Here is a 26,537-nt window from a genome sequence, read left to right as displayed (position 1 = left end):
CCAACCTCACATAAGAAAAGGCCAGCATTTGATACAGATAATATATATGGATTCTTACAATTCATATTTCCTTATATCAGTTCTTTCACTAGAAGTGGATGGCATTTTCCTTCATAATTTCCTTTATAATTGATTAAATATTCACATTACTCAGAATAGCTTAGTTGTTCACAATTACTTATAGAACAACATTGCTGTTATTACACAAAAGTTCCTTTGGTTCTGCTCATTAGAGTCAGCATTATTTCATGTAAGTATTTCCATATTTTTCTAAGATAAACCTGCTTGTCATTTCTTACAAGACAGTGGATACAATTATATACAACAACTTTTTCAGCCATTCCCAAAACAATACTTTTCAATAAATAATAAAATACTTTTTAATGTTAATTCAGAGAAAATCCTATCAATTCAAAAGGGCAAAAAACTTTTGTGATAAGAATATCTGAGAATGGATAGGTACATAAAAAGATAGCCTCAAGATGATCGTTCCTTTTTTTCTTACTCTCAGTGGATAACCTGGAATCTTTCTGTATATAAAGAATACCAGAACAAAGCCACCTATGGACATATATTGCTGCTTGTACACTTGCAATGAAATGCTAAAAGTTCATGAAAGCCAAATGTGCTAAAAGTCACTTAACAGTGTCTGCATTAATCTTTATAGGAAACCATCAGGCCTCATATCTTCAAAGTCACCCCAAAATAAATGAAAACACAAAACACCTCTAAAAATTTTTTTGTAAAAAAAACAAAACAAAACAAAAAAAACATTGCCAGTGTATTGACACATTGTTTAAAAGATTTTTAATTTATATTCTTTACAATATGTGATTCTTAAAAAGTAGCAGCTAATAATGCTGAATTTTGAGGTCTTTGTCATAACTGAAAAACAAATAAATACCAAGAAATGGGCATTTTAAAATAGCTTATTGAAAATCCCTTAGGGATGAAGGGATTTGGTATAAATCATTTATTTACTATACAGGAAGAAAACCCTTACAAGAGTAACAAATGAAATGAAATTCTTTTTGAGTACATTAAGTATTCTTGAAAGAAGCATTTTTTTTTTGGTTTACTATCTTTGGTTTTCTTATAGTTTGAAATATGAGAATATCTATATACAATGAACTAAGCCTAATCAATCTTAAATGCAAAAAATATTGATCCTCCTTCCACTTGGTTAGGAGGGAGGAATTTAAAACTTTTTTTTGAAATTTTGCAACTCAAAATGCTATTTTTAAAAAAATATTATGCCAAAGCATTAGTTTTTTAAAAAACAACAACAATGTTTTTATAGGGATATGTATTATTTTTAAAAGACAGAAGATACTTTCATCCTATTCTCCCAATGAAAGATATCAAGTAACAATTTAGTTAATTTTTAAAGGTGAGGTAAGGGATAGAAGATGCTATAAGCAACCTAACTTGGTGATGTATAAAGAAAAATACCACCACAAGTTTATATTTCTATCCTAGTCTGATTGGAGATCCAAAAATGCTACCATATTTATAGAATTCTTTATTAGGATGGTTCTCTTTCACTTGCCTTATTTCCAGAAGTTACCTGACATTTCTTTAGTATAAAAGTCTTGTTTTGTGACATTCAAGGGCTAATATTTATCTTCAGCCACATTATACTGTTTTGCAAGCTACTGAGTATAAAAACCTAGAGTTACTGGAGTTTCTCCTGTGGAGACATTTTTTTAATGCCATGTATATGTGAAAAGGTCATTTGTTCTAAAGAAATAAGGCAATAAATGCACTGAATTCACAAAGTTTTCAAAGAAGAAAAAGATAATAAGGAACTAAGGAATGGAAATTGTAAAGAGGAAATATTGAGCATTAATATCTATAGAGAAGTCATAAGCCTTCTGTGGGAAAATTTTGAAAACAAAACAGAAAATTATACAAATAAAACACAATAGCAGTTTTTTGAGATTTAGGGGGGAAATACACATATCCCATAGGAAGATGACAAATTTTCTTTAGCATTTTTCAATTTGAAAAATAAAATTCAAAACTACATATACTTTGAATCTTTGACATGTAAAAAAAGACCCATATTGCTATATATTCTACAGTTGCCCCCCCCAAATATTTTTAGTGTTATGAGATGTTTATTATGCTGCTGAACTCCTCTTTATATTGCTGGTTCTGTAAAAGGAAAGCAAGCTACAATTCACAAGACTATAATGAATATACTTCATCAGAGAATGATTTATAAGAACTAAACAAAAACTCTTTATTTGTCCAGGATGTTAGACTCAAATACCAAATATCCATTGATTACCTTAGGAAGGAAGACGGAAGATGGACACGGTTATCTTTTCCCAAGACATAAATACATCAGTTTTACGAAGGTGGACATACAGCCGAGTATTTGAACAGCTCTTGAAAGAGACATGCATTCCTTTTCTCCTCTTCAAAGTGGCTCATCCCAGGGGATCAGTGTCCCTGATTGTCCATCCGATTAAATAAAGTGAAATCATCATCGCATTCTATGTTCTCTAATAAAACATGTCTGTCTTCGCTGGTATATGGAGATAGCTGGGCTTTTTTAGAAGTCGACGTCAGTTGACTCCAGGTAATATCAGTGTTTTTAAAAGCATGAAGAAGGAAGATACCATTAACAATGGTGAAGAATCCACTCAGGGTCCCGATGACATCAGCAGCGTTCATACTATACCACTCTTTGAATAAGATGGCAGAGCACATGACGACCATTGATGTGAAAAATACATAATAAATAGGAGTCACTAGAGACGCATTGAATGTATCCAGTGCTTTGTTGAGATAGTTGATTTGAGTGCTGACTGAGAGTATTAATGTCGCCAACAAAATAAAGACAAGGGGATTCTTGTAAACTGGCTTCTGTTCTGATAGCTCCTTGATGGCGATTCCTAAGCCTTTGACGGAGGAAACTGAAAATACTCCAATTACTGAACAAATTGAAATGTAGATTAATATATTAGTCTGACCTTTCTTTGGAGCAACGGCCACAATCAGCACCAAACAGACCACAAGAACGATCACAGCAAAGGAAATAAATGCTATTAAGAAAGAGGGGGGAAAAAGCAGTTAGACAATACTTTCAAGATACTTTTCCAAACCTCTTTGGGACAGGACACTATCGTGTCAGGAAGCCATTGTTTCTACTAGTTTAGAACCAGACACAAAATATCAAAGTGCCTTATGTGTGTAAAACACGTGCCGATGTTGACAATAAGTATGCCTATTTTCCTTTCTAGTCAATGAACTGTAATGCTCAGTTAAAACTCATAATCCCCTTAATAGGGTTGATGAGGAAAAGAGTAGTCATAAATCTGAGAGGAATCATTGGTTGTTGGACAAAGAGTCAGTTTCGGCATCAGGAAGACCTGGATGGTGTCCTGCTTCTGACACGTTATCTATGACCGAAGAAAGAGCGGCCTCTCTCTGAGACTATAAAGGACGTGAGATATATTATAATCTGCCTTGGGAAAGAGTGTTTTCCACAATAGAACTGATACATTCATGTGTCTGGATCTTTCCTCTTTACATAAAAAGGGGAACACATATTCCAAACACCATTGAGAAGAGAAGAAAGTGGGTAAAATGGGATATAAGGATTAGGGAGTTAATTACAGACCTGGATCTCTTAGTTTTATTTCCAGATCATGTAGAGATGTGACTTCCTCTTCTTTGGGGGAATGGATAACCATCACGGTTGACCCCAAGATACTTAACATGCAGCCTATCTTCCCATGAATGTTCAGTCTCTCATTTAAAAAATGGGCTGACAATATTGCGCTATTAGGGATGAAAAAAAAAAAACAAAACAAAACCAAGCAATTATTCTCATTCATCCAACTTTTGATTACACGGTAGTTGAACAGTCACAGTATGGCATACGTTATTCTGTACCCTAACTATTAATCACTACTGAAATGTTTTCAAAGCTTCTTTTATTTAAACCAGGAACGACTTAATTCATTCGTGTGTCGAGATTAGATAGAAATAGGAATCATTAACCCATACATAAGGATCTCTGTGGGCTGTGAATTTACTTAAAAAACTATATATTAGGGGGCAGCTGGGTGGCTCAGTGGATTGAGAGTCAGACCTAGAGACGGGAGGTCCTAGGTTCAAATCTGGCCTCAGACACTTCCTAGCTGTGTGACCCTGGGCAAGTCACTTGACCCCCATTGCCTATCCCTTACCACTCTTCTGCCTTGGAGCCAATACCCAGTATTGACTCCAAGACAGAAGGTAAGGGTTTAAAAAAAAAACAAACAAAAAACTATATATTAGGGGTAGCTGGGTGGCTCAGGGGATTGAAGCCTGGAGATAGGAGGTCCTGGGTTTCAAACTGGTCTCAGACACTTCCTAGTTCTATGATCCTGGGCAAGTCACTTAACCCCCATTGCCTAGCTCTAATCATTCTTCTGACTTGGAACCAATACATAGTATTGATTCTGGGATGGAAGGTAAGAGTTTTTTTTTTTTTAATCCACATATTCTCTTATTGTATTTTTACTTTGTCAAATATTTCCCAATTTTTAATCCAGTTTTGGGCCTCAATTGGGAGTGTTGTGATCTGCACTCGGCCTGCAGGCCATGTGGTCAATACCTCTGATATAACTGATATCTGACTTTTTTCAACCTCAGTTCTTTTCAGGAAGACTTTAAAGTTGAAGAGTTTGCTTTAATCATTCTATGAACTCTTGTAAAATCTTATGCAACTAAAAAAAAACACATTTCCATTTTCATAGCAAATATGGCAGAAATTCAAAACCCTTTTCTCCCCATTTCTATTTTATTTTCTTACCCAAGTGACAGAATATTCATCTTAGGATGGAAAAGTTTAGGAAAGCCCAAGAGAAGATGTCATGCATATCAAAGACCTATCTACTCCAGACCCAGGAAAGTGTAGGAGGCCAAGGGTATATGGTTTATAAAGGGGTTAACTGTGATTGTTGACAAAGAAAGGAAAAGAAAAGGAGAGGAAAGAGAGCATCAGTCAGGAGTTGGAAGGGTCCTAGACTGCCAAAATACATGTATTGGGAGTGAAATAAGAACAAATTAAGAAAAACTGGAGTCACATTCTTCCAGGAATTTCATATTCAGTTCAGGTCCTTGGTTCAGAGAAAAGTGCTTTAGATTTGTAATCAAAGGTCATGGGTTCAAATCCTACAACTGCTACTTTCCTAGCTATGTGAACCGGTGCAAATCTCAACTTTTGTGTGCCCCAAAGTTTCCTTATCTGTAAAATGGTAAAGGGGGTTGGATTAGATGATTCTTCCAGTTTGAAATATATGATACCATCATACTTTTCTTTAGTTTGATTTAAACAGGAAAATGACAATTTTTATATGAAATCAAAATAATTCTAAACAAATGCAGAATGCAAACAAGTGAAAATTTCAGCAAAAACTCAAAAAAAATTACTTTGAATGGATAATGTATTTTTTTCAGGCTTATTCATAATCACTGCTATTAGCAGTGGCATAAGAAAAAGTGAGAGCTTGGCATTATTCTTTGTAAACTGAAATTCTGAAAAAAAATCTGCTTAGCTTAAGCCAAGCAGGAAACTATGCAGATTCTGCTATCAGTGTGGGGTATCCCAAGAAAAGAAAATTTCTGTTGGTACTTCTGACACATGTATAGTCTTATGGTTTAAGATTGTTATGGCATCAAACACCCTTAGACTCACTTACCTTATAAGAACACTCAGTGCCCCCAAAGGGGTAACCAATGTGGCAGGTGCAAAAGCATATGCAGCAAAATTTGCAGCCTCTCCTATTCCCACTATAAAGCAAACAGGATTATTGAAACATTGTTAATTTAATTTATTAGAAGATAAAAATAAATACTACATACAAAGCAGTGAACTCATATCAAAGATTGGTTTGTCTAAATAAACATGAATAAATTATACGTGAAAAGTTTTGAGATTTGAAATTAACCCAGAAAATCTATTAGAGTCTAAAAGCACTTTATCCTATAATAAACCAGGGAACAAAATTGATATAATACAACATAGTCGATAGTCACATTGAAAGAAAAGACAGATTGATATGCATTTAAAAGACTTTTCCCAATTGCACCTGGGTAGCCAATTGAAAATCAGTAAAGGGAGACACAGGAAATGAATACTAAGGACAACTTCTCTGCCTGCCCAAGAAACTTCACTGTTTCATGAAACAGAGAGAGTGAGCACAATGGAGGGCTTTCAGGGCTGTAACCTACAATGTGATGTAGGTGACAGTCAGACAATAAACATTACATTAGTGCCTAATATGCTAAGTGCTGTGGATACAAATAAAGGCAAAAACCAATCTCTGCTCTCAAAGAGCTCAGTCTGCTGGGGAAGACAACATAAAAACAACTTCATACAAACAAAATAGATGAAGGATAAATTGGAAATAATCAAGAAGCAAGGCGTTAGAATTAAGGAAGATCAAGAAAGATTTCTTGGAGAAGGTGGAATTTTAGCTGGGACTTGAAGGAAGCCAGGGAAGCAAAGATGAAGATGAAGAGCATTCCAGGTATAGGAAGGAGCCAGCAGTGAAAGTGAATGGAGTCCAGAGATGAGTTTCTTCTTGTGTGAACTACAGCAAGGCCAGTGTCACTGGATCTCAGGATACATGGGGATAGTAAGACACAGGACAGTCTGATCAAGTGTTCTTCAGTTGGCCAATGTCTTCTAATGTGCAACAATTAAACAATCATCTTCAAATTTAACTTTATACCTGAAACAGTCTAGAGTATTAAATGGCACTGAAGAGCAATTCATTTCTAATGCAAGGAAAAACTTTAGAAGCTTGCTATCAACAAAGGTGATTCTGGGTCAAAGTCAGTAGGGTCCTTTTTTCTTAGTTAACCTACTAAGTATACATTGCATTAGAAAAATCTGATAGAAATCTGAATTTATGGAATAGACCAAGGGATAGCTAGTTTTCTGATTGGGTGAGGCCCTTCCTCTTAGGCAGAGGAGACATGTCCATAGAAACAGCTTAGAATGACTATTCAGTTTTTCATGTGAGGAATCAAGAAATTCTAAAAATCTTTGTGTATCTCTATCTGTCTATCTATCTGTCTATCTATCTATCTATCTATCTATCTATCTATCTATCTATCTATCTATCTATCCGGAGGCTTGATAGATATATTTGAAGGTGTCTGGAGGCTGCTCATCCTAGAGAAAGATATCTGTAACAGACACCAGTACCCTTTGTATTCTTGAACATTCAAACAATGACACCCCAACTATCAGGAGCTGCTCAGGTCAGTCTGCAATCCTGACAGAGTGGACCAGTTCTTGGTTGGCCTTCAAGAATACAGTGATTTGTAGATCAGGATAAAAGGTACTCCAGCTGTCTGAGTCATGTCCTGGAACTCGTCCTCTCATGTACCTCTTATTTTAACATCTGTAATATAAATGGCAAGTTCCCTGTAAACATGAACTGTGTCTTTCCCCCTCAAATCCAAATAGCTCATTAACCCTGTAGAGTTCCTTTGATTACACTATCTCACCTGGCACAACTAAAATGACTAACACAAGATCAGGTCTCCAGACCATAGTAATTCTATAAAATGTATTTGTGTTTCATTTCAGGTCCTTTATTTGTTTATTGCCCCCAAACTTCAATGCCATTTTCCTCTCCTGTATTTGAGCAAAGGGAATCCAAGTACTACTTCCACACCTGCCACAAACTAGTTGTATATCTTGACCCATCACTTCTTCCTGTTATAAAATGATGGGGTTGACAATAAGGTGATTTCCAAAGCCTCTTCTAACTCTATACAGTTGTATTTGTCTCTGTGGGAACACAAAGTTAACTTTTTCATCATAAGATACAATAGGTAAGAATCTCAATGATGAATTAAAAACAATATATAGTACCTCTTATTTCGCTCAAGTAGCTTTAATAAAGAATGTGGGCACATTATTTAATTTTCTGGCTCTTGGCCTGATATAATCCTCAAGAACTTTCATTAAAATCAAATTGGGGGGGCAGCTAGGTGGATATAGGAAGCCAGGCCTGGAGATGAGATCCTGGGTTCAAATCTGACCGCAAGCATTTCCTATCTCTGTGGCCCTGGGCAAGTCACTTAAACCCAGTTGCCTAGCCATTACTACTCTTCTGCCTTGGAACTAATATTTAGCATCAGTGCCAAGATAGAAGGTAAGAGTTTTTGTTTTTTTTTTTTTAAATCAAGTCAGAATGATGGGGAAGTACTTTAAAAATTATAGTGTCATATAAACAAGAGATACTACATATTGTTATTAATTCATCTTTAAGATTCTTAGCCATTGTATCTCACAATGACAAAATTCACAAGTTGCAAAGTTGATTTTAATCTAAAATGTCTCCCTTCTCTGAGTTAATCTTGAAAATTCCTGAAAAGCATTGCTCTACAATGTAAAACTAAAAGAACGTTCCAGGCTTTTGGATGCAAAGAACAGGTGATTTGCAATTGATTGAAAGACTTCTTTTTAACCAATTTCAAGTTCAGGCTGAAACAATTTTGATTTTAAAGAGAGGGAAGAGACACCTGGCATCTCATCATGGGGTTTGGAGATTCCCTCTGGAAGCAGATACTCCTGCAACACTAGCCCAGGACGTAGAGAGGAGGGAGTCAGAAGGAAGGAATCACAGGATCAGAGATAGTTGGGAGCAGGGTGGAGAGTGAATGGGATTTGTTCTTTTTCCCTCACCTGAGGTAAGCAGAGACTTATTTTAACTGTGCTTCTGCCCTAACAAGAATGCGCACTTAAAAATATTAATAACTGTAATAAGAAAAGGAAAATTGCAAAAGGACTTTGCAATATGAACTTCCATTTGATTGACAGGGACATGTGATGGAAGGTCACATGGGAGCCTGAGCCAAGAATTCTAATGTCCCAACTGTAAACAGTCTCCTGGAGGAAGGTTTTGGAGATTGGAGGTTTTCCATCTGTCTACCAGGTTTTTGGCTCTTTGGAAGATACCAGCTTGAGTGAGAGAAAGCCTGCTTGGACTTACTGCTGGCAGCTGGACAGAAGACCAAAGAACCACTTCTCTGCTGGACCTACTTTGGACGTTTTCTTCAGGGACCTTCCATAAAATTAAACGACATGTCCACTCCCATAAATATACAAAGATATATATATTGTTCTGTTTGTGACACTAGTTGTGTGACCCTGAAAAAGTCACTTAACCGTTTAGCATTCTAGGCAACTCTATTTAAAATTATAAATTTAGAAGCATATTTTCATTGGTAGTTTCCTTATCTGGGAAACCAATGAAATCGGGTTCAGTCCTCATCCTAATATACATTGACTATTTCTATACAGAAGCTTGGTAAATGGACATAAATCTCTACTGTAGAGATAATCTACCCTTACCCAATTTTGAAAAGCATCACACTTGATCTCTGTCACTTCATAGTTGTATTGTAGGTATTTGGAAACTTACTTGAGAGTAATCCTGCCCACCAGAGCCATTCCTTCAGGTAAGAATGTCCACCTTGCCCTAGACAAATAAGCAAAAAAGTAATTTTTAAACCCTTACCTTCCATCTTAGAATCAATACTAAGTATTGGTTCCAAGGCAGAAGAGCAGTAAGGGCTAAGCAATGGGGGTTAAGTCACTTGCCCAGAGTCACAGAGCTGGGAAGGGTCTGAGACCAGATTTGAACCCAGGACCTATCTCTAAGCCTGGCTCTCAATCCATTTACCTACTTAGCTGCCCCCAAATACACAAATTCTAGCATGGAAGATGATGCCACCCAAACTCATTACTGGGATGAATTACTTAAAATGGAGACAAAAGGGAAAGGAGAGGGACACAGCTTCCTTATCAAATGTTTCCCAGTCATTTCTCAAGAACTTCAAGAGAAGGGAGAACCTGAGGGGTGAGTGGGTGGAGACACTCTTGATGAGCTCCATTTATGAGGAGAAGACATTGCTTACAGCATAGACAGTCTCCCAATTAGAGATGAACAAGTCCAGGGATGTTGCTCTACATTATCAGTCCCATGGGGGGAGGCTTTTTGAAAAACTAAAGTCAAGATTCAGTGTAAATTACTAATACAGAAGATTCGTTGGTTTTTTTGAGCCTTCTCCTGTGCAGGCTCGATAGCGTTTGAATCCCCCTGGTGGGAAGACCAGTGACATCTTTGGGTCTCCAATCACCATTACTGCGCCCATAGCACACCCAAACAAGCCCAAGGATCCTATCGTCTTATATGAAGGTGAGGACACAAATATTGCAACCCGGAGCTACAGAGAATACACAATCTTCAAGAGAAGAACCTGATGAGAAATGTGACCAAGGAAAGGAGGAACAAGTCAAGGAAACTGAATCTAAAATCAAGATTGACAACCATGAGCCCAGGCTGCAGCCCACAACAATGTCGTCAACCCCCAGGTGGAAAATCCAGCGTCACTTTCTACTACAGAAAACTACTACCAGTATCTTCAGACTAGAAATTCTTCTCTTAGGGTCTATTTAGTACAAGTTGGGGTGGGAGGGGAAGGAAGAGGCTGATCATTCATGTGAAGATTTTCCTATAGCTCACTGCTCACACTTGTCTTCTAGAAACAGCTAGGGCTATACAGGACCAGGGACGCTGAACTTTTCAGGGAAGTGAGAAAATCAGGGAGCAATAATAAGAAATTCCCCAGGTTCACATTCAAGAATTAATTTCAAAAATGAGCGAATCTTTGATAGCGTAAAAGAAATTGGGGAGGTTAGGATCTTCATAAATGCTAGGAACAGAAATGTTTTTGCACATCTAGGGATGGTCCTGCAGCAACAGCCATTGATGGTGTCTCTAAGAGACTAGAAAACCCATGTAAATGATGTGTTAGACAACTTCCCAAGGAATGCTCCCCCTCCCTTGTCTGGAAAAGGGATACAACTTGTGTTTCAAAAGGGTAACGGGTGATTTAACTTACAGAGTACTTAAATTAGAGAATGATGATCCAGAACCTTTAACTTTTATTGGGGACACTACTAATTTCTGAGAAAACAGGTGTTGAATCTATTTGCGTCCTTTTTTAAGTTTGCCTCCATGATGCATAGTTCTACAGACATCTTATGAGGCTTTTTGATCTCTTTCCCACAAAAGCCAGGGAAAGGATCACTAAGCTACACCTTGACAGGGATACTGGACTTGTCTGACCTCTGCAAGTGCTTATCCGTCAAGCCAATTTCCCTTTTCCCTTGTTTGTAGACCTTTTCTTAATGGCAGATTTTTGCACCCAGATCTTGCAGGGGCAACTGTAACTTCTGTAATCTGGAAGCTCTTGGTCTGATCTTAGATAAAAATACCTGCCTTATGCAAAAGAATAAGTTGGATCTCTTATTACTGATTTTTAAAGTGAATAATTTATCCCTGCTATTCTCATAAACCCTAATTAAAGCTTTTGACTGCCTCTGCAGTTCACCAATGATGTGAACTATTACTTTCATAAACCACAATTCTTTTGTAAGTGGGGGGCCTTCCAGTCTTTTTTAAAGGTCTCATTAACCTAATTTTTTCCTGACATTTTGGTTATTCATATTTTTCTAAGACATATTTTTTTACTATAATCAGTTGATGGGGAAGAGAAGAAATCACTGAGAACCTTTAGTTCTTCAAAATAAACATTTGGGACAAATATTTAAAGAGCCATTTTTAATCCTGTTCAAATAGCCTCACAAACTGCTAATGACTTTGAATCATTTATGACATCTTTTTTAAAAAGTAAATTACATACATATACTAAAGACTAAACAGTCTTGAAAATCCCTTGTATTTTAGTGATTACTCATTTGAAAGAATTTCTGCAGTTTTCCTGCCCAATGAAACTGGAAGAATTAGATCTGGATATTAACTACATTGATAGCATTGAAATCAATGTATAAAAGATGAATTTTTCAAGTGGACAGAATTTTCTTTCTGCTATTTTCTTATAACTACTGTAATTACATTTAATTATAGAATCATATTCCTTTGATCCATTTAGGAAAATGTTCCTCAGTCAGACTAAATTACACAAGGTCTTACAATTCCTTTACTTCTTAAATTTTGGAACATTTGTTATTATCATGCAAGTAGAGCAAGTAGAGGTTTTATGATGGTGTGTTTCATGATGGATATGAATACCTGCAAGGAGAGCATCAAATGCTAGAAATATTATTCTACTTAGAATATTTAGCAAACTGACATCTTTTATGATTATGCACTGATTGTCTTCAATATTTAGGTGCCTGTAGGAAATTGCTGCAAAACAGTTTTTACTTGGCAAATTGCAGGGAACTAGCATATGGAATTAATTAGCCAAAGATTTTTACCTCTTTAAGATCCCCTGATGAGTTTGGAGATTGCTTTATAGCCAAGATAATCTTGCTGTTTCCTATGAGCTTATAAAGTACAGACAGTATCCAATTTAACCAAATGGGTTGCTTTCTAAGAGACTGGAAGTCATGTTTAAAACCAGGCAGTCTTTTTTAGTAGAAATAATGTTGTAAATGGTGACTAATTCTTAGCCTAGATCACAGAAATCTACTTAATCCAGATCAGAGCTGAATTGTGGAACCGTATCACTATTTATAAAAATGTGTCTATGGAAAAACAAATTTTTAGTGATAGTTTAGGGTGGCAAAAAACTTCATCTTTCTCAGCCACATCTCTAGCAATGGTGATTCTCCTTTCCCATCTGAATTCCAAAATTCTAAGCCTCTAATGATGATTTCTAGAGCAAGAAATCCAGCAGAATGAGGTGGTAAATGATAGGGATAGAGCTTCTATTAGGAGAAAATTAGTAATAGTCAGAAGTGTTGTTCTAAATAGCTGCAGTAGAATACTATTTTCCCTTCCCTCCTAACCTCCTTGTCTCCTGATGTATCTTCTTGCTGTAAACCCTGGAACTGGTGTAGAGGAGCTCTGGAAGGGAGAGGAATGAAAAGTAGCTCACAAGAATGAGATTGGCTAGCAGGACAAAGTGTTTCTGAATCTGTACTCATTTGTATGTAAAGCAGAGGTATACATATCTGACTGCCTATATATGTTTGTTGGGACTGCTTGTATTTGGAAGATCCAAAGACTCTTGGCATCCTACTCAGTTGCTTCTAAAATGCATTAAGAAATTGTCCTTGTATTTTTTTATTATGCCTTAAAACTTGTTTTTTAAATGCAGTTGATCTCAAAATTTTTTCTAGAACTATGTCAAGAAACTTTGCACTTATATTTCACAGTGTAATTTTGATGGGACATTTTCTTATTTTTGCAGGGCAGAAATGAGAATAACAATTGCATTAAATCTGGCAATCATATAGTCCCCCCCCCCAAAAAAAAAGAGCTTTTCATCTAAGAGTCCACAAAGGTCTTGGGATAGCTTCCGGGGGGGGGGGGGGGGCCTATAAATTTGGATGGGGGAAAAATCACCTTTATTTCTGTATATTTGGTTTCCTTTGTAATCATATGTATTTTACTTTATCACTTTAAAACATTCTGAGAAAATGAAGCAAAAAAAGATTTAGAGTTTCCTAACACTAAGACACTAATCTCATGAATTAAATTGAGGGAGTCATTTCCTTTTAAAAAATGCTAGTGTCATCATTAAAAATAAAAGTTTTTTAATGTTCATTTGAGTTATTTTATTAAAAACATTTTCTATTTTAAAAAGGAATATAGTAGCTGGAAAAAATTACTAGATTAAAGGGTAGCCGGTTGGAGATTTAAACAAAGAATCACCCTATGAGACTTCTGGCTAAATAGGCCTAAGGCTTAAGCTTTACTGTTCAAATAATGGAGCTGTGGAATACTATTGCCACTTAATGACAAAAGCTTCAAAGTGCAGTTACAGCATTGAGGAAAATAACTCTAAGCATTAAAACAGCAAACATAAAGCTATGAAGTAAAAGCAAATTTCATAAGCATTAATTCTAGATTCAGCCTATAAGTAACTGGAGTAAGATGAAGAATCTGAAAGGGTTTCCTAAGAGCATAGATCTAGAGATGGAAGAGCCTCTTAAGCCTCCTCATTCAACCTCCTCATTTCACAGAAGAAAAAACTGAAGTTTAGAGACATTAATGGATTTGGTCAAGAACATAGAGGTAATAATGGCCTAAAGTAGTAATTGAAATTACATTTCCTAATTTCAGAGGCAGTGTTCTTGCTGCTGTGGTGAGAAAGGCTGGTGATAAATATTCTCTTTGTAGTGTTAGGGTTCAACAGAGACAGTGTTGTATAATGGGGAGGGAAAAAGAGAGAGAGAGAGAGAGAGAGAGAGAGAGAGAGAGAGAGAGAGAGAGAGAGAGAGAGAGACAGAGACAGAGAGAGAAAGAGAGACAGAGACAGAGACAGAGAGACAGAGAGGCAGAGAGAGACGGGGAGAGAGAGAGAGAGAGAGAGAGAGAGAGAGGGAGAGGGAGGGATAGAGAGAGACAGAGACAGAGAGAGAGACAGAGACAGAGAGAGGGGGGAGATAGAGACAGAGAGGGAGAGAGAGGGGGAGAGAGAGAGAGAGGGAGGGATAGAGAGAGAGGGAGAGGGGGAGAGGGGGAGAGGTGGAGGGGAGAGACAGAGAGGGAGAGAGAGACAGAGAGAGGGAAGGAGGGAGAGAGAGACAGAGAGAGAAAGAGAGAGCGAGAGAGAGAAGGAGAGGGAGGGAGAGAGGAGAGACAGAGACACAGAGGGGGGAGGGAGACAGAGAGAGACAGAGAGTCAGAGAGAAGGCAGAGGGGGGAGTGGAAGGGAGAGGGGAAGGGAGAGAGAACGAGCACACTAGCTTCAAGTTCTTCCTACAACCATATTTGAATTGCCACTTATGTTTAAGATTTAACACTCTAGGCAATTCTCTAAAACTAGTCATCTCTGAGAAGGTGCATTGGTAAAAGGGATTTTCTTCACTTGGTAGTTCCCCATACCAGTGAAATCACAAGTCCATTCCTTACTCCTACCCCTCTGATTCTATCAGACTTGTTCAACACAAAACAAAAAACTCCAATTTGTTCAGGAAATTAGTTTCTTACCAGCTCTGGTTATTCCCTTTTTGGCTAGTTCTAAGAGTCCCTTCTTTTTCAGTATGAAGCTGGAGCCTATGAAAACACTGGAACTAATGGCCAGGACTAAGCCTAGAAAAAGGCTGTATTGGTTCTCTGCAGATGAAGAAATGCTCAGGTTCGTTCCACTGGAATTCTGGTTTTCATGAGTGGCAAAAGAAGTCTTTAGTTGGGACACATTGGTGATCTGGCACCATGCCTGGTAGGAGTTGGAACATACTAAAGAGAGCACAGAGCCTGGAAGAAGACAAAAAGGAGAGATATTACAGAAATGGAAGTCTTTTATAGAGTCCTCCACCCCCACCTTCATCAGGCAGAAAATATTAATTGTACCCTCTCAAACCACTTCTTAAGGTTTATAACAATAGCCCCCTGAGCTAGATAGATTAATTGTATTTCAATGAATGTATGATCTCTTTAGTGGAAGTATTCTCTTCTACCAGGAAAGACAAGAACCACTCTGTCCCCTCCCATCCAGTACAATTCATATCCATGTCTTTCATTCTGTCATAGAGGATCTATTCAACATGCATTTTTCTTTTTTTTATTTTTTCTTTAGATATTTATGCAGCCAAAAGAGTACTTTAGGAGAGATGTATATCTCTAAATGCTTTCAATAAAAGAAAAATCATTATGTGGACATGTAATTATTTTCTTGATTTTTTATGTAACTTTGTGGGTGGGGGCCCATTTATTATCCAATGCTCTCACGACATGATAGGTTAGCTTCCTTTTCAGCTCATCTTTGTCTCTGATGTCTTACCTACAGCCAAAAAGACCACAGGGTTGTAGATTTATAGCTAGAAGAGATCTTAAAGACCAATGAATCCAACACTCATTTTCTAGAACTCTATGCCTGGTTAGAGTGCCCAGTCTGGAGTCAGGAAGATTCATGTTCCTGAGAGCAAATCTGGCCTCAGATACTTACTACCCTGGAAAAGTCATTTAGTCCCATTGGCCTCCATTTCCTCATCTATAAAATGAACTGGAGAAGGGAATGGAAAACCACTCCAATAGCTTAGCCAAAAAAATCCTAAATGGGGTCGTGAAGAATTATACACAACTGTAAACAAACTGTGCATCCTACCTACCTCAAGAGTTGAATCATTGTGGGTGATAACATGCAGCCTGTGTACATATACCAAGTATCCAGGGGCTGGAAAGGCTCAGATTCTGTCTCATCCAGGCTGGAAGAGTAGTGGCACAGGCTCACTCTTACAGCTGATCAGCCCTGAAGATTTAATTTAACCTGCTCTGTTTCTGTTCTTGAGTAGCCCATTAGTCCCATGTATACCATAGTGGTTCCAAATTCAGCATGGATACCAAAATGGCTCAGCTACTATTGAAAGAAACTCAGAACTCCCAGGCACAACTGATTCACCAGCCTCAGATTCAACAATAGCAGAGATTACAGGAATGGACAACCATGCCTGGCCCGCCACATATCTTTCCATAACTCTTTGGATCTCTTTCAAAATATAAACAGAATTATTTCCACTTTATATTTAAGGTAATTGAAGTTAATAAAGTTTAAAGAACTTGCCTATGGTCACATAGCTAGGACTTGAAACCAAGTCTTCAGACTTGAGGTTCTTCCCTCCAGATTTCTGTGGAGTACTTGGCACATTCACCTTATTCAACAAACAGTAAATATTCCACAAGGAACCTAATCATCTACTTGATGTTTTTAAGAAGAAAGCATTCTCCCCAGCCAGTCAACTGTGGTTATTTTCCCATACCTGTGTTAACTGAAGAGGACAATTCCTCAGGTTTTCAAACTTGGCTTTCTAAATGAAATTAAGCCCACTACTAAAACGAGCTGTGTCCTTGTGATTTTTAAAAAATGTACTGAAGGCTAAATGAACAAATGTCTCAGCTGAATCAATTTCCTTAAGCAATAAATAAAAAAAGAAATGCAATTTTCAAGTACTAAAAAATTATCCAAAACTACTTAGTATATAGTGAGATAATTCTAAATGGTTAAAACGATTAATGTTATCAGTCAGTTGTGAGCTCTATGAAGGCTTGGACCTTGCCTTTTCTCTAAACTTTGGGTCTTTCAGAAGCAAAAGTTACTCAGTTTTTGGTAAATTCCTTTGCACTGAATTTTAGAACACAAAAAGCAGAAGAACAACTGAATTTTAATACAAAGGCACATTTGCCTCTCTTTAATTATGAAGAATCCCCCTGAATAGTAAAGGGCCTTATGTTTGTGTTCAAGAGACTATTCATCAGCTGACTTAGTGAATGAATAGGTTTGGAGGTGAATATGTGGCTATTTTTAAAAACATGCAAAGTATTTAAAGAAAAATTCTTTAATTAATGTCTGATGATCAAATCAGTTTTGTAGCAGAACTTCAGAAAGAGAATCAATATTTACCCCATACAAGAGGCACAGGGTTATACTGTACAGAGCAGTCAGAGCTTTGTCCCTAGAGCACCCAGCATGGGGTTGGGGGATACTTCCTTCTGCTGATCCCATGCCAGAGCCCTGTGGATTCGGTTAAAGCTCTCTTGCTGAACTCTTAACCACCAGTGACTTATACCATATTGTGGGCAGTTTTTTGTTTGTTTCCAGAACCAAGGGAAATGACTCCTGCTAGGTCTTCTACCATTATCATCTTCCTTCTCTCCTCTCTCCCCTCTTCCATTCTACCAAAGAATGGGGAAAAGAGAGGTTGCCTAATAGACTATCAGTCATACCAAAGGGGCATAAGTTGAACTCTCTCGGGCTGGGTTAGCCTTTTCTGAGTCTGAAAAATCTACCTGAGGAGCAATTAAAGTAAAAGCTGGTGTATGCTGAAATCCTGAGGATTTCTTGTACCTGCAGAGTGAATTTATTGCTTGGCTCTACTATTTTTTCTCTCTTGATGGTGGTCCTTTCCTCCAGGCCTCTCTTTCTCTTTTCAGGAATCAAAATAGTTCTAGCTCTGGCAGAATGTTATGTCCTCATCTAAGTTTTGCTATATCAAGAATTTAGGGATGGAAGATATATATATTCAAGTTTAAAATAAGAGTGAAATCAAAGAGTTTGGTGGCTTAATTCCTCTTCATCCATTTGTCTTCCCAAGATTACAGAATGAATACTGTTCTCAAGAAATCTATCGTAGTTGTAATAGCATCAATATCGAATCACCATTAGCTCTGAAATGTGGTCAATACTCCATATTATGAAAAAGTAGTTTAAAGTTCCTGAAATGTAAAAAACACATTTCCAGGTGTTCGTCATTGTAGATTTCTTGAATTCATATACTTTTCAGTTCTGTTCTGATTTTCAGCAGTCTTTTCCTAGCAGGATCTCCATAGGTTTTCACCTAAACTGACACCGGGAAATGTATCTGCTGTCCAGGCCTTCCCCAAAATCCCTGCCACCCTTCCCCCCCCCCCCCAAATTGCAACTGATTGTATGAATTTTTGGTAACAAAAATCTCCAGCAGCCACATCCATATCAGTTACATTCCTAGCTGAAAAAACAGAAACAAACAACTCAAGACATCTGGCTTGACTGGTCAAGTGAATTCCATCCCGGCAAGCATTCGTGTCACTTAATATGTGGTTAACATAACTATTTCAAAAACTCCATCCCTGGAATCAGAGTAGGAGGATTCCATACCAGGGAAACAATGTTCTTTCTAAGTAGTCATGGCAGAATGTCTCCTACATTTATAGGGAGAAAGAGATGTTGAAGGGTAGGATAGGAAATAAAATGATCTTTGTAATGTCCAAGTAGCCACTGCATACAATGAATGAGAGCACACTGTAGTGTCTGTATCAGGAAAAAAGTAAAAGCCAGCTCCACTGCTCCAATCTGATTACTAACTCCAGGAATTTTTACATTTTTATATTGTGCTAACATTTAATTGGTGCAAAGGAGAGATATTGTGGCATGAGGAAATAAGAAGGGGCAGAGCAATGGAGGAATTGTTTGAGTATTACTTAATGGGAAGCCATTAAGTGAAAAGTAAATTAGTCAGATATTCTATGAGAACTGTCTTCTTTCATGACATGAGGAATATGGAAATTTGTATTGCATGACAATACTGTAGAAACCTATATCAAATTATTTACTGCCTGGGGAGAGGAGGAAGAGAGGGTGAGAATTTGGCTCAAACTTGAAAGTTAAAATGTTTTTTTCATGTAGTTGAGAGAAAAAATAAGATATTATTTTACAAAATTGTTTCTACATGTAATTGAAAAAATAAAATAGGAAGGAGGAGGAGGAGTAGTAATGAGGATCTAACATAATATAACTGAGAAAACACGCATTTAATTCTCTTTGGACTCACTTAATGAGATATAGCAGAGTGGATCGACTGCTTAACCTGGAAGGCCAGAATTCTAATATCACCTTTAATGCATATTAGCTATATGACTAGCTACATGTTAACCACAAATCATTTAATCTCTCTGAGATTGCTTTATCATCCAAAATAGGGTTTATAACACTTGCAGGACCTAGCCCAGAGTTATTACTATCATTGGTCTTATTGTTAAAAACAATGTATAGGAGAAAGATGGATACTATAGTTTCTGTTGAAAAAAATAAGCCTAGATAAGCAGAATAGCTTGGAAGCAATAAGAAAAGTCACCTATTGGATCTTTGGCTGAGACAACTTGCTCTGAGGTATGTCAAATACAGCTTGGATCAGTGGGAACAGTTCCTGAGCCAGAAAGAAGTTAAAGTTGTGGATCATCTTGAGCATATGGGTTTTCTTCATTCAGATGTCTCTTTCAGAGGTTTTCACTGAGTGCTTTGGTGACCCAGGTTATGTGTAGATGTAATGTGTTTTATTGTTCATTCACTTGTTTTCATATTGGAGGACCTGTGATGTCATTATTTCTTTTTTGCTTTATTACTAAAAAATTATTTTAAAGATCTAAAAGTTTCATCATGAATGGCTGGTTTATATAAATGAAAATGCTCGAGTAGTAAGTAGGAGTGGATTCTCCTAAAACAATGTTACTCTCTCTATTCTGAGACAGTCTGATTGTAATTAGCTGTCTCCGAGATCTGTGTGAGATTCCCCATTACATTGTTGTAGCCCTTATGCAAGTTGTTTTCTTTGTTCTGTTTAATTGGATCTATATCAGTTCACATAAATCTTCCCATGCCTTTCTGGATTCTTTATATTTATTTTTTCTTATGGCACAGTAAAATTCCATTAGATTCATGTGCTACAATTTGTTTAATCATTCCCCCTGTCGACTAGCATTCACGTTCCAATCTCTATTCTACCTCCTTTGTTCAACTCTTCTTCATATTGGACCCCGATATTTTGTATTTAACTGTGTAGATGGAGTACCCTCCCTTTCATACTCCATAGTATCCTAAGCAACTTGAGGTCAGAACTATTTATTTTAGTCTTTGTATCTCCAGTATCTAGCATGGAGCCTGGAACATAGAAAATGCTTGTTGAATTGAATTCAATATGAACTTTTTTCTTTAAGCAATAGCTGACATACCCATCTTATTTCTTCCACAAAATAAACTTTTTTCCTTAGTAAGAATGAAAAAAATTTACCATAAGCACATGTGTGCATAGTACTACCTTTATAATAGTGCTAATTTTTCTTAGGGTATTAGCTTTCTCACGTTATCATAAAGCCAAATTGCTTCCTTTGCTAAATCACAAATTATTCTTGTTAGCATTGCCAGGGCCGCTCTTCATGTACTGGATGTGGGCAGTATGGTAGGGGGTGCTTGATTCCGAATCAGAGGACCTACGCCTAAATCTATGCTTTGATATGTGGTACTCATATGATTTTGAAAAAGTCACATATGCTCTAATCTTACATTTCCCCATTTACATAATACAGGGGATCAACTGAATGACCTCTGAGGTCTCATTCAGCTCCAAATCTATGATCCTACAAGTCTAGTGATTCCGAGGAAATGCTATTCCTAGGTTTTTGTCCTATTTTTTATTCTTAATTATAAAGCCTATATCTCTGGAAAGAGAATGGGAGAGGAGTATATTTTTTAAAAGGAAGGTGCTAAAAAAACAAATGATATCAAATAAAATGTTTTTCAATGATAGGAAATAAGAATAGAAAAGCTGATAAAAGAGATTTGAGAAATTAGTAATATAGCTGATCTCTACATATAGCACTTTAATCATTTGATCTTTATAAAGAATTCTTTCAGGTATTTTATAGATGAGGAAACTGAAGTCTTGAGAAGTTAATTGATTTGCCTCTAGTCACCTAACTACCAAGACAGAGTCAGACTTGTCTCTAAATAAGGGCAGAAAAAAGATAAAGCTTTAAGTGCAACCTAAATAAACAAACATACAACCTATATAAATAAGATTAAGGCTGAGGTACCAGTTTTGGCCCTATCAAATACCTAGTGCTATCATTCTGAAAAAAACCTTTCCTGTTGAGAATGCAATCAGGAATCCAAAGTACTCACAAACCTTGTTAACTGAAAAATTCTGTACCTCATCTATTGTAGTTACAATATTTTACTCTTTCTGTCACTGCAGACTCTAGATCAACAGAGATAAAAATTTCTTAGGATAAATGGGCAGGAAATGGAACTAATCACGAGAATTTATAAGCAACTACTATGTGCCAGGTACTGTTTTAGGTACTGATACCAAGACAAAAATGAAAAAGGTCCCGGCCATGAAGGACCTTTCAACTTATCAAAATGTAAGGAATGAAGTTAAAGTAGACTACTTTTCTGCCTAGTACTATTTTCACATGCCACTTTTTGTCCTTTGCTGGGTCATTTTTACAATGTATGTTAAATATTGTTCTCAAAGATAAATACCCCACTCTATGAACAATAATAGTTTTAATGGGAACATTTTATTGTCTTTGATATTTCAGGACTTCCTTCACCATTTGGGGGAATTTTACTAGAGGCAAGGAAGGGTTGTGAACTCTGTGCTAGGAAAATAGTAAAAGGCAGCCCAGTTGCTCCAATCTGATTATGGGCCTGGAGTCAAGAAGACCAGAGTTGAAATCAGGCTGACCTTAGACACTTACTTATGACCCTGGACAAATCCCTTAACCCCGTTTGCTTCAGTTTCCCCATCTCTAAAGTGAGCTGGAGAAGGAGATGGCAAACCAGTATCTCTACCAAGGAATCCCAAATGGGGTCACAGAATTGGACACAACTGAAAAAAAATTAATAAAAACAATAGATTAGATCCAGTCCCCATTATCCCTACTCTACTCAGGAAAAAAAACAACTGCTGACTTGAAGCTACTAATCAAATTAAACTGGTAGAATGTTTTTCAATACAGTACACAAGCAATCTCTTGAAACTAAGTATATGAAGGATTTGTCCACACGACAAAATTATGGAAAATATCATAAGTATTTTTTCTTTATCACAGGGCAATATGGAATCTTCAGATGTAAAGTCCTAGATCATTACTCTGCATTCAGGGGAATGAGCTCAAGAATGGTAGTCAAGTAGTGTGTCAAAAGTCTTTCTTAGTCAAAGTTCAGAGTTTGAAATTCATAGACTCAAATCTTTCTAATTCAAAGTCCAGCCTGCTACCCACTGTCATGCTTCCTTCCAGTTCTTAAATTTGTGAGGATTTCCTTCAGTATAATTCAATTTAGATTGTATTAAATTTTCTATTACTGTTGAATCTAGAGACGGTGAAGAATAAATAAATGCACCCTGCAAAATGTGAAAAAAAATGGTAGTCAAGAAGAAAAGGAGAAGACCAAATTATCCACAAAATATGGTCACAGTGCTGTCTCTGTCACTGACTGTGTGGACCTTAGGCATTGAACCTCTTTGGCTCAGGTTCCTCATTTGTAAACTAAAAATCACAACTCACATTGATATAGGTAAAGATTTAACGTTTACAAAGTACTTTCCTAATAAAAATCCGGTTAGATCAGTAGTGAAGTCATATATTATAGCAATTTTATAGTTGAAAAAAGTGAAGCTCAGGTTATTAAACTTGGCCAGAGCTTGAACCTGCTAATTGAACCTAGATCTTTGGACCCCAAGATTGATGCTTTTACAACAGAGCTTTTAGGAATATTGTGAAGAAACAAGATAATTCAGTAGATGTAAAAGTGTTTTGAAAAACTGGAATACTCACAGCTTTGGGACTTCCTGGACTTTTCCTAGCCCTAGTACTGCCTCTTTAGCAATTCACACCCCTTTCAGCTTTCTTTTGTGTGTTATCTTCTCCCATTAGATTATAAACTCCTTGAGGGCAGGGTCTACCTTTCTACTTTCATTTTCATGATTGCATTCCAGCTTTTAGCTCAATGCCTAGTAGTTGCTTAATAAATGTTCATAGACTGATTTAAAAAAAGGAGCTGTAATATATGCATTTGTACAGGACTGCACTCATTTTAAATAAAAATAAGTAGACTGTCTAGGTCAGAGATGGCAAAACTTTTAGAGGGGTAGATGATGTGAGGAATGTCCTCAGGCATACGTGAAAAGGGAGAGGGGAGCAACTTTCTAGTAATGAACTCTGGCAAACTGTGCTGGGGCAACAGTATAAGTGCCCACAGAGCAGTATCTTGAGTGCTCCCTCTGGTACATATGCCTTAGATTCACCACCATGGGTCTAGGTCTTAAATTCTTTGAACTCAACAATTTCTCTATCTCAAAATTTGGAAGAAGGGCTGCTAGGCTAATAGATTTAAAGCTGAAAAGTACTTCAAAAGCCATAAAGTCCAAGTCAGGTCCATCATTTTAGTGGATTTGGAAACAAAGCCCAAATTGGTTAAGAAACTTGACCAAGGGGGCAGTTAGGTGGTGCAGTGGATAGAAAGCCATGCCTGGAGTTAGGAGGACCTTGGTTCAAATATGACTTCAGATACCATAGCTGTGTGGCCCTGGACAAGTCACTTAACCCTGATAGCCTAGTCCTTAACAGTAAGGGTTTAAAGAAAAGAAACTCTACCACGGTTTTATATACAATCAAACAAGATGGCAGATTTTGAATCCAAACCCTCTAACCTCAAAGACAGTATTCTTTCCACAATACCACCAAAGACCTCAATAAAAAAAAATGCTCTAGCAGAAGGGCCTGAGAAAGGGGACTATGTTCATTTGTAATTAAACTATATTAATGAATTCAGCCTTGCAAAAATCTTAAACAATGATATTTAAAATTCATACATCCGGTACATGCAGGCATGCAAACAAATAGAGGTGGTGCCTAGGGACAGCCTTTACATTTATAAAGGGAAAGAAGGAAATACATTTACGTAATTCTAGTTTAAGGCCTTTAGCACAATCTAACTCGGTGTAATCTAGTTTGTGCAATATTCGGATATTTGCTTTCCCTCCTTCCTCCATCCTACTAGGCAGGCACTTCACCAGTCTGACTGTGAAAAAGGGGGGCGGGGGAATAGCCAAATTGTTAGAAATGAAAGTTTTAAAATGTTTATCTATTAATCTGGATTATCCTTTTTGCTAATCATGTGATCTTGGGCAAGCCATTTAACCTCCCTTCAGTTTCCCCTTTTGCAAAATGGGAGGAATAATATCACCTCCCTTCACAGGGTTGTTCTGAGGATAAAATGAGATGGCAATTGTAAAGGACTTTGCCACCTTAAATCACCATATAAATGCCAGTTAGTTATTATTCCTGCAGTGAATGTTAAAAATATAACAAAAATCCAGGAACCTAGTGGTTGTTCCTGTCTTCTCCCTTTATTTTTTGAAAGCATTTCAGACTTCTTAGTAGGCTGTATCCCAAACCAGTCATAGAAAGCCTGAAAACAATCTAGAAAAGGCAATTTCTAACTCAAAGTGCCTTCACCAGTTAAGGTCTTATCAAGATGACGTCAAATAGGCATACAAGAAATGGGCAAGGGGGCAGCTGGGTAGCTCAGTGTGTTGAGAGCCAGGCCTAGAGATGGGAGGTCCTAGGTTCAAATCTGGCCTCAGACACTCCCCAATTGTGTGACCCGGGCAAGTCACTTGACCCCCATTGCCTAGCCCTTAACACTCTTCTGCCTTGGGGCCAATACACAGTATTGACTCCAAGACGGAAGGTAAGAAGGTAAGGGTTTAAAAAAAAAAAGAAATGGGCAAGTACACAATTGCAAAGACCTGTCTTCTCCGAACAGAACAAAGATTTAATTAACAGGCAGAAGATAATCCGAAGCTGGAAAGTTTTGCTCCTGTCAGTGGCAGTGGGAAATGAAGCATAGATGACAAAGATCCATAATATCACTTTTACTAAATGTAATCATTTTTTCTTTTAGAATTGTTATGATAATATTCATTTTACATCATGTTTTAAAAAAAATACAACCCTGGATCTTCTCTACCTACACATCTATTTTTGTAACAAAGAATGAAAGTCGAAAAAGGGGAAAAAGCAGTTCAAAACATCAACCAAATCCAATATATATATACTATATTCCATACCCATAGTCCACTGGGGACTCACTTGGCCATTTTAATTACACATAATTGAATTTTTTCCTTCAATTTTGAATGTCATAGTGCCTCTCCTCTCTCCTCAATTAATAAACGTTTATTAAATGCACTAAGCAGTGTTGGTGAAACAAAGGCTATATTGTTAATGTAATCATTTTTAACGCCAGAAAATTCGGTTCCCCACTGCTGAAAGGTATCCATGTAGAGAGACTTTGAACACCGGATGTTCCACCCCACCCCACTCCAGACCAGGCGCAATTTTCGAACTCAAGAGAATACACTTCTTTAACTTCGTCCGAGGAGTCGAGATGCCTCAGTCTAGTCGCAACTGGATTCTAGGGGGCAAATCCTGGGCTAAGGTCAAGCAGCAAAGGGTTCCCCTTCTTTCCCTGTGTAGAGGCGATCACGGGCAGTTGTGTGCCACAAGAAAATACGCTCTCGGCCACCTACAATGGGATTGTAAGGAGAGGACTTGCCTCTCCATCCCCGAGGCCCGGCGATCAACAGTGCCGAACCCCCGACCTTTCCCCCCAGCTCTCAGCCCAAACCGCAACCCCTTCCCTGCCCCACCCACATATCCTCCTCACCTGGTAGGCAGGGTTCTCCGAGAGGCGACGGCACCAGCACCCGCTCCCCCATGGTCCCAGGACCGGGTTCCCTGGAGCAGACCCAGCACTCCCTCACCGAACTACACCTCTCCCCTGCCCCATAGTCAGACAACTCCCAAGCCCGTTCCCTCGTTCCCCCCTCCCCCCCAGCCGGTCCCGGACCGGCAACTCCACCGGCCCACACCTGCAGGACCATTCAACCAATGGGGAAGTACTGGGCGAGGTCTCAGCCCTGGCCACACCCCCTCCCACGCCTGGGGCGTGTGCGTGGGTTGAGAGAGAACTCTGAGCCCGCGGAGCGCTGGGCTCCCACAGGATCCAGCTCTTTGATTGGAGATGCTTCTCGGTTTTAATACCCACCGAGTCTAAACTAGGAGAACTCTGGCCTCTTCGCTTCAACTATCTTCAATTAGGGATTGCGCTCTTGGGAAAAGCCTTAAGAAAGTTTGCAGATTCCTTTTCCTCCTCCGGGAGACCAGAGGATTTAGCTGTGGGAAGGTAGTTTGTTCTGGGATTTGTGTTTTTTA

At 37.8% G+C, this 26,537-nt stretch overlaps 1 protein-coding gene across 2 annotated transcripts; it reads right to left on the bottom strand.

Annotated features, from left to right (window-relative positions):
• Window positions 1-792: 792 nt before the first annotated feature.
• On the bottom strand, window positions 793-26,221 carry NIPAL1 (NIPA like domain containing 1). 2 transcript variants are annotated; one of them, XM_056802588.1, is made up of 6 exons: window positions 25,990-26,221; window positions 14,991-15,257; window positions 9,444-9,500; window positions 5,700-5,790; window positions 3,632-3,792; window positions 793-3,053 (listed from the first exon to the last, which is right to left on the bottom strand). In XM_056802588.1, exons 1-6 carry the CDS (start codon window positions 26,204-26,206, stop codon window positions 2,449-2,451), a joined length of 1,398 nt encoding a protein of 465 aa, XP_056658566.1. In that variant the 5' UTR covers window positions 26,207-26,221; the 3' UTR covers window positions 793-2,448. The 2 variants fall into 2 exon arrangements, with proteins under 2 accessions (XP_056658566.1, XP_056658567.1); XM_056802589.1 differs by lacking the exon at window positions 9,444-9,500.
• Between the last annotated feature and the right edge of the window lie 316 nt (window positions 26,222-26,537).

Source organism: Monodelphis domestica, chromosome 6 (assembly GCF_027887165.1).
Source record: "Monodelphis domestica isolate mMonDom1 chromosome 6, mMonDom1.pri, whole genome shotgun sequence".
NCBI lineage: Eukaryota > Metazoa > Chordata > Mammalia > Didelphimorphia > Didelphidae > Monodelphis > Monodelphis domestica.
This window is presented reverse-complemented; position numbering and strand designations above follow the sequence as displayed.

Coding starts and splice junctions, on each gene's coding strand:
- NIPAL1 (XM_056802588.1), bottom strand. CDS start 26,206: ATGGTCCTGCAGGTGTGGGCCGGTGGAGTTGCCGGTCCGGGACCGGCT. Junction 9,501..14,990: donor AAAGGGAATAACCAGAGCTG/GTAAGAAACTAA, acceptor TTATTTGTCTAG/GGCAAGGTGGACATTCTTAC. Junction 3,793..5,699: donor GCACTGAGTGTTCTTATAAG/GTAAGTGAGTCT, acceptor CATCCCTAATAG/CGCAATATTGTCAGCCCATT.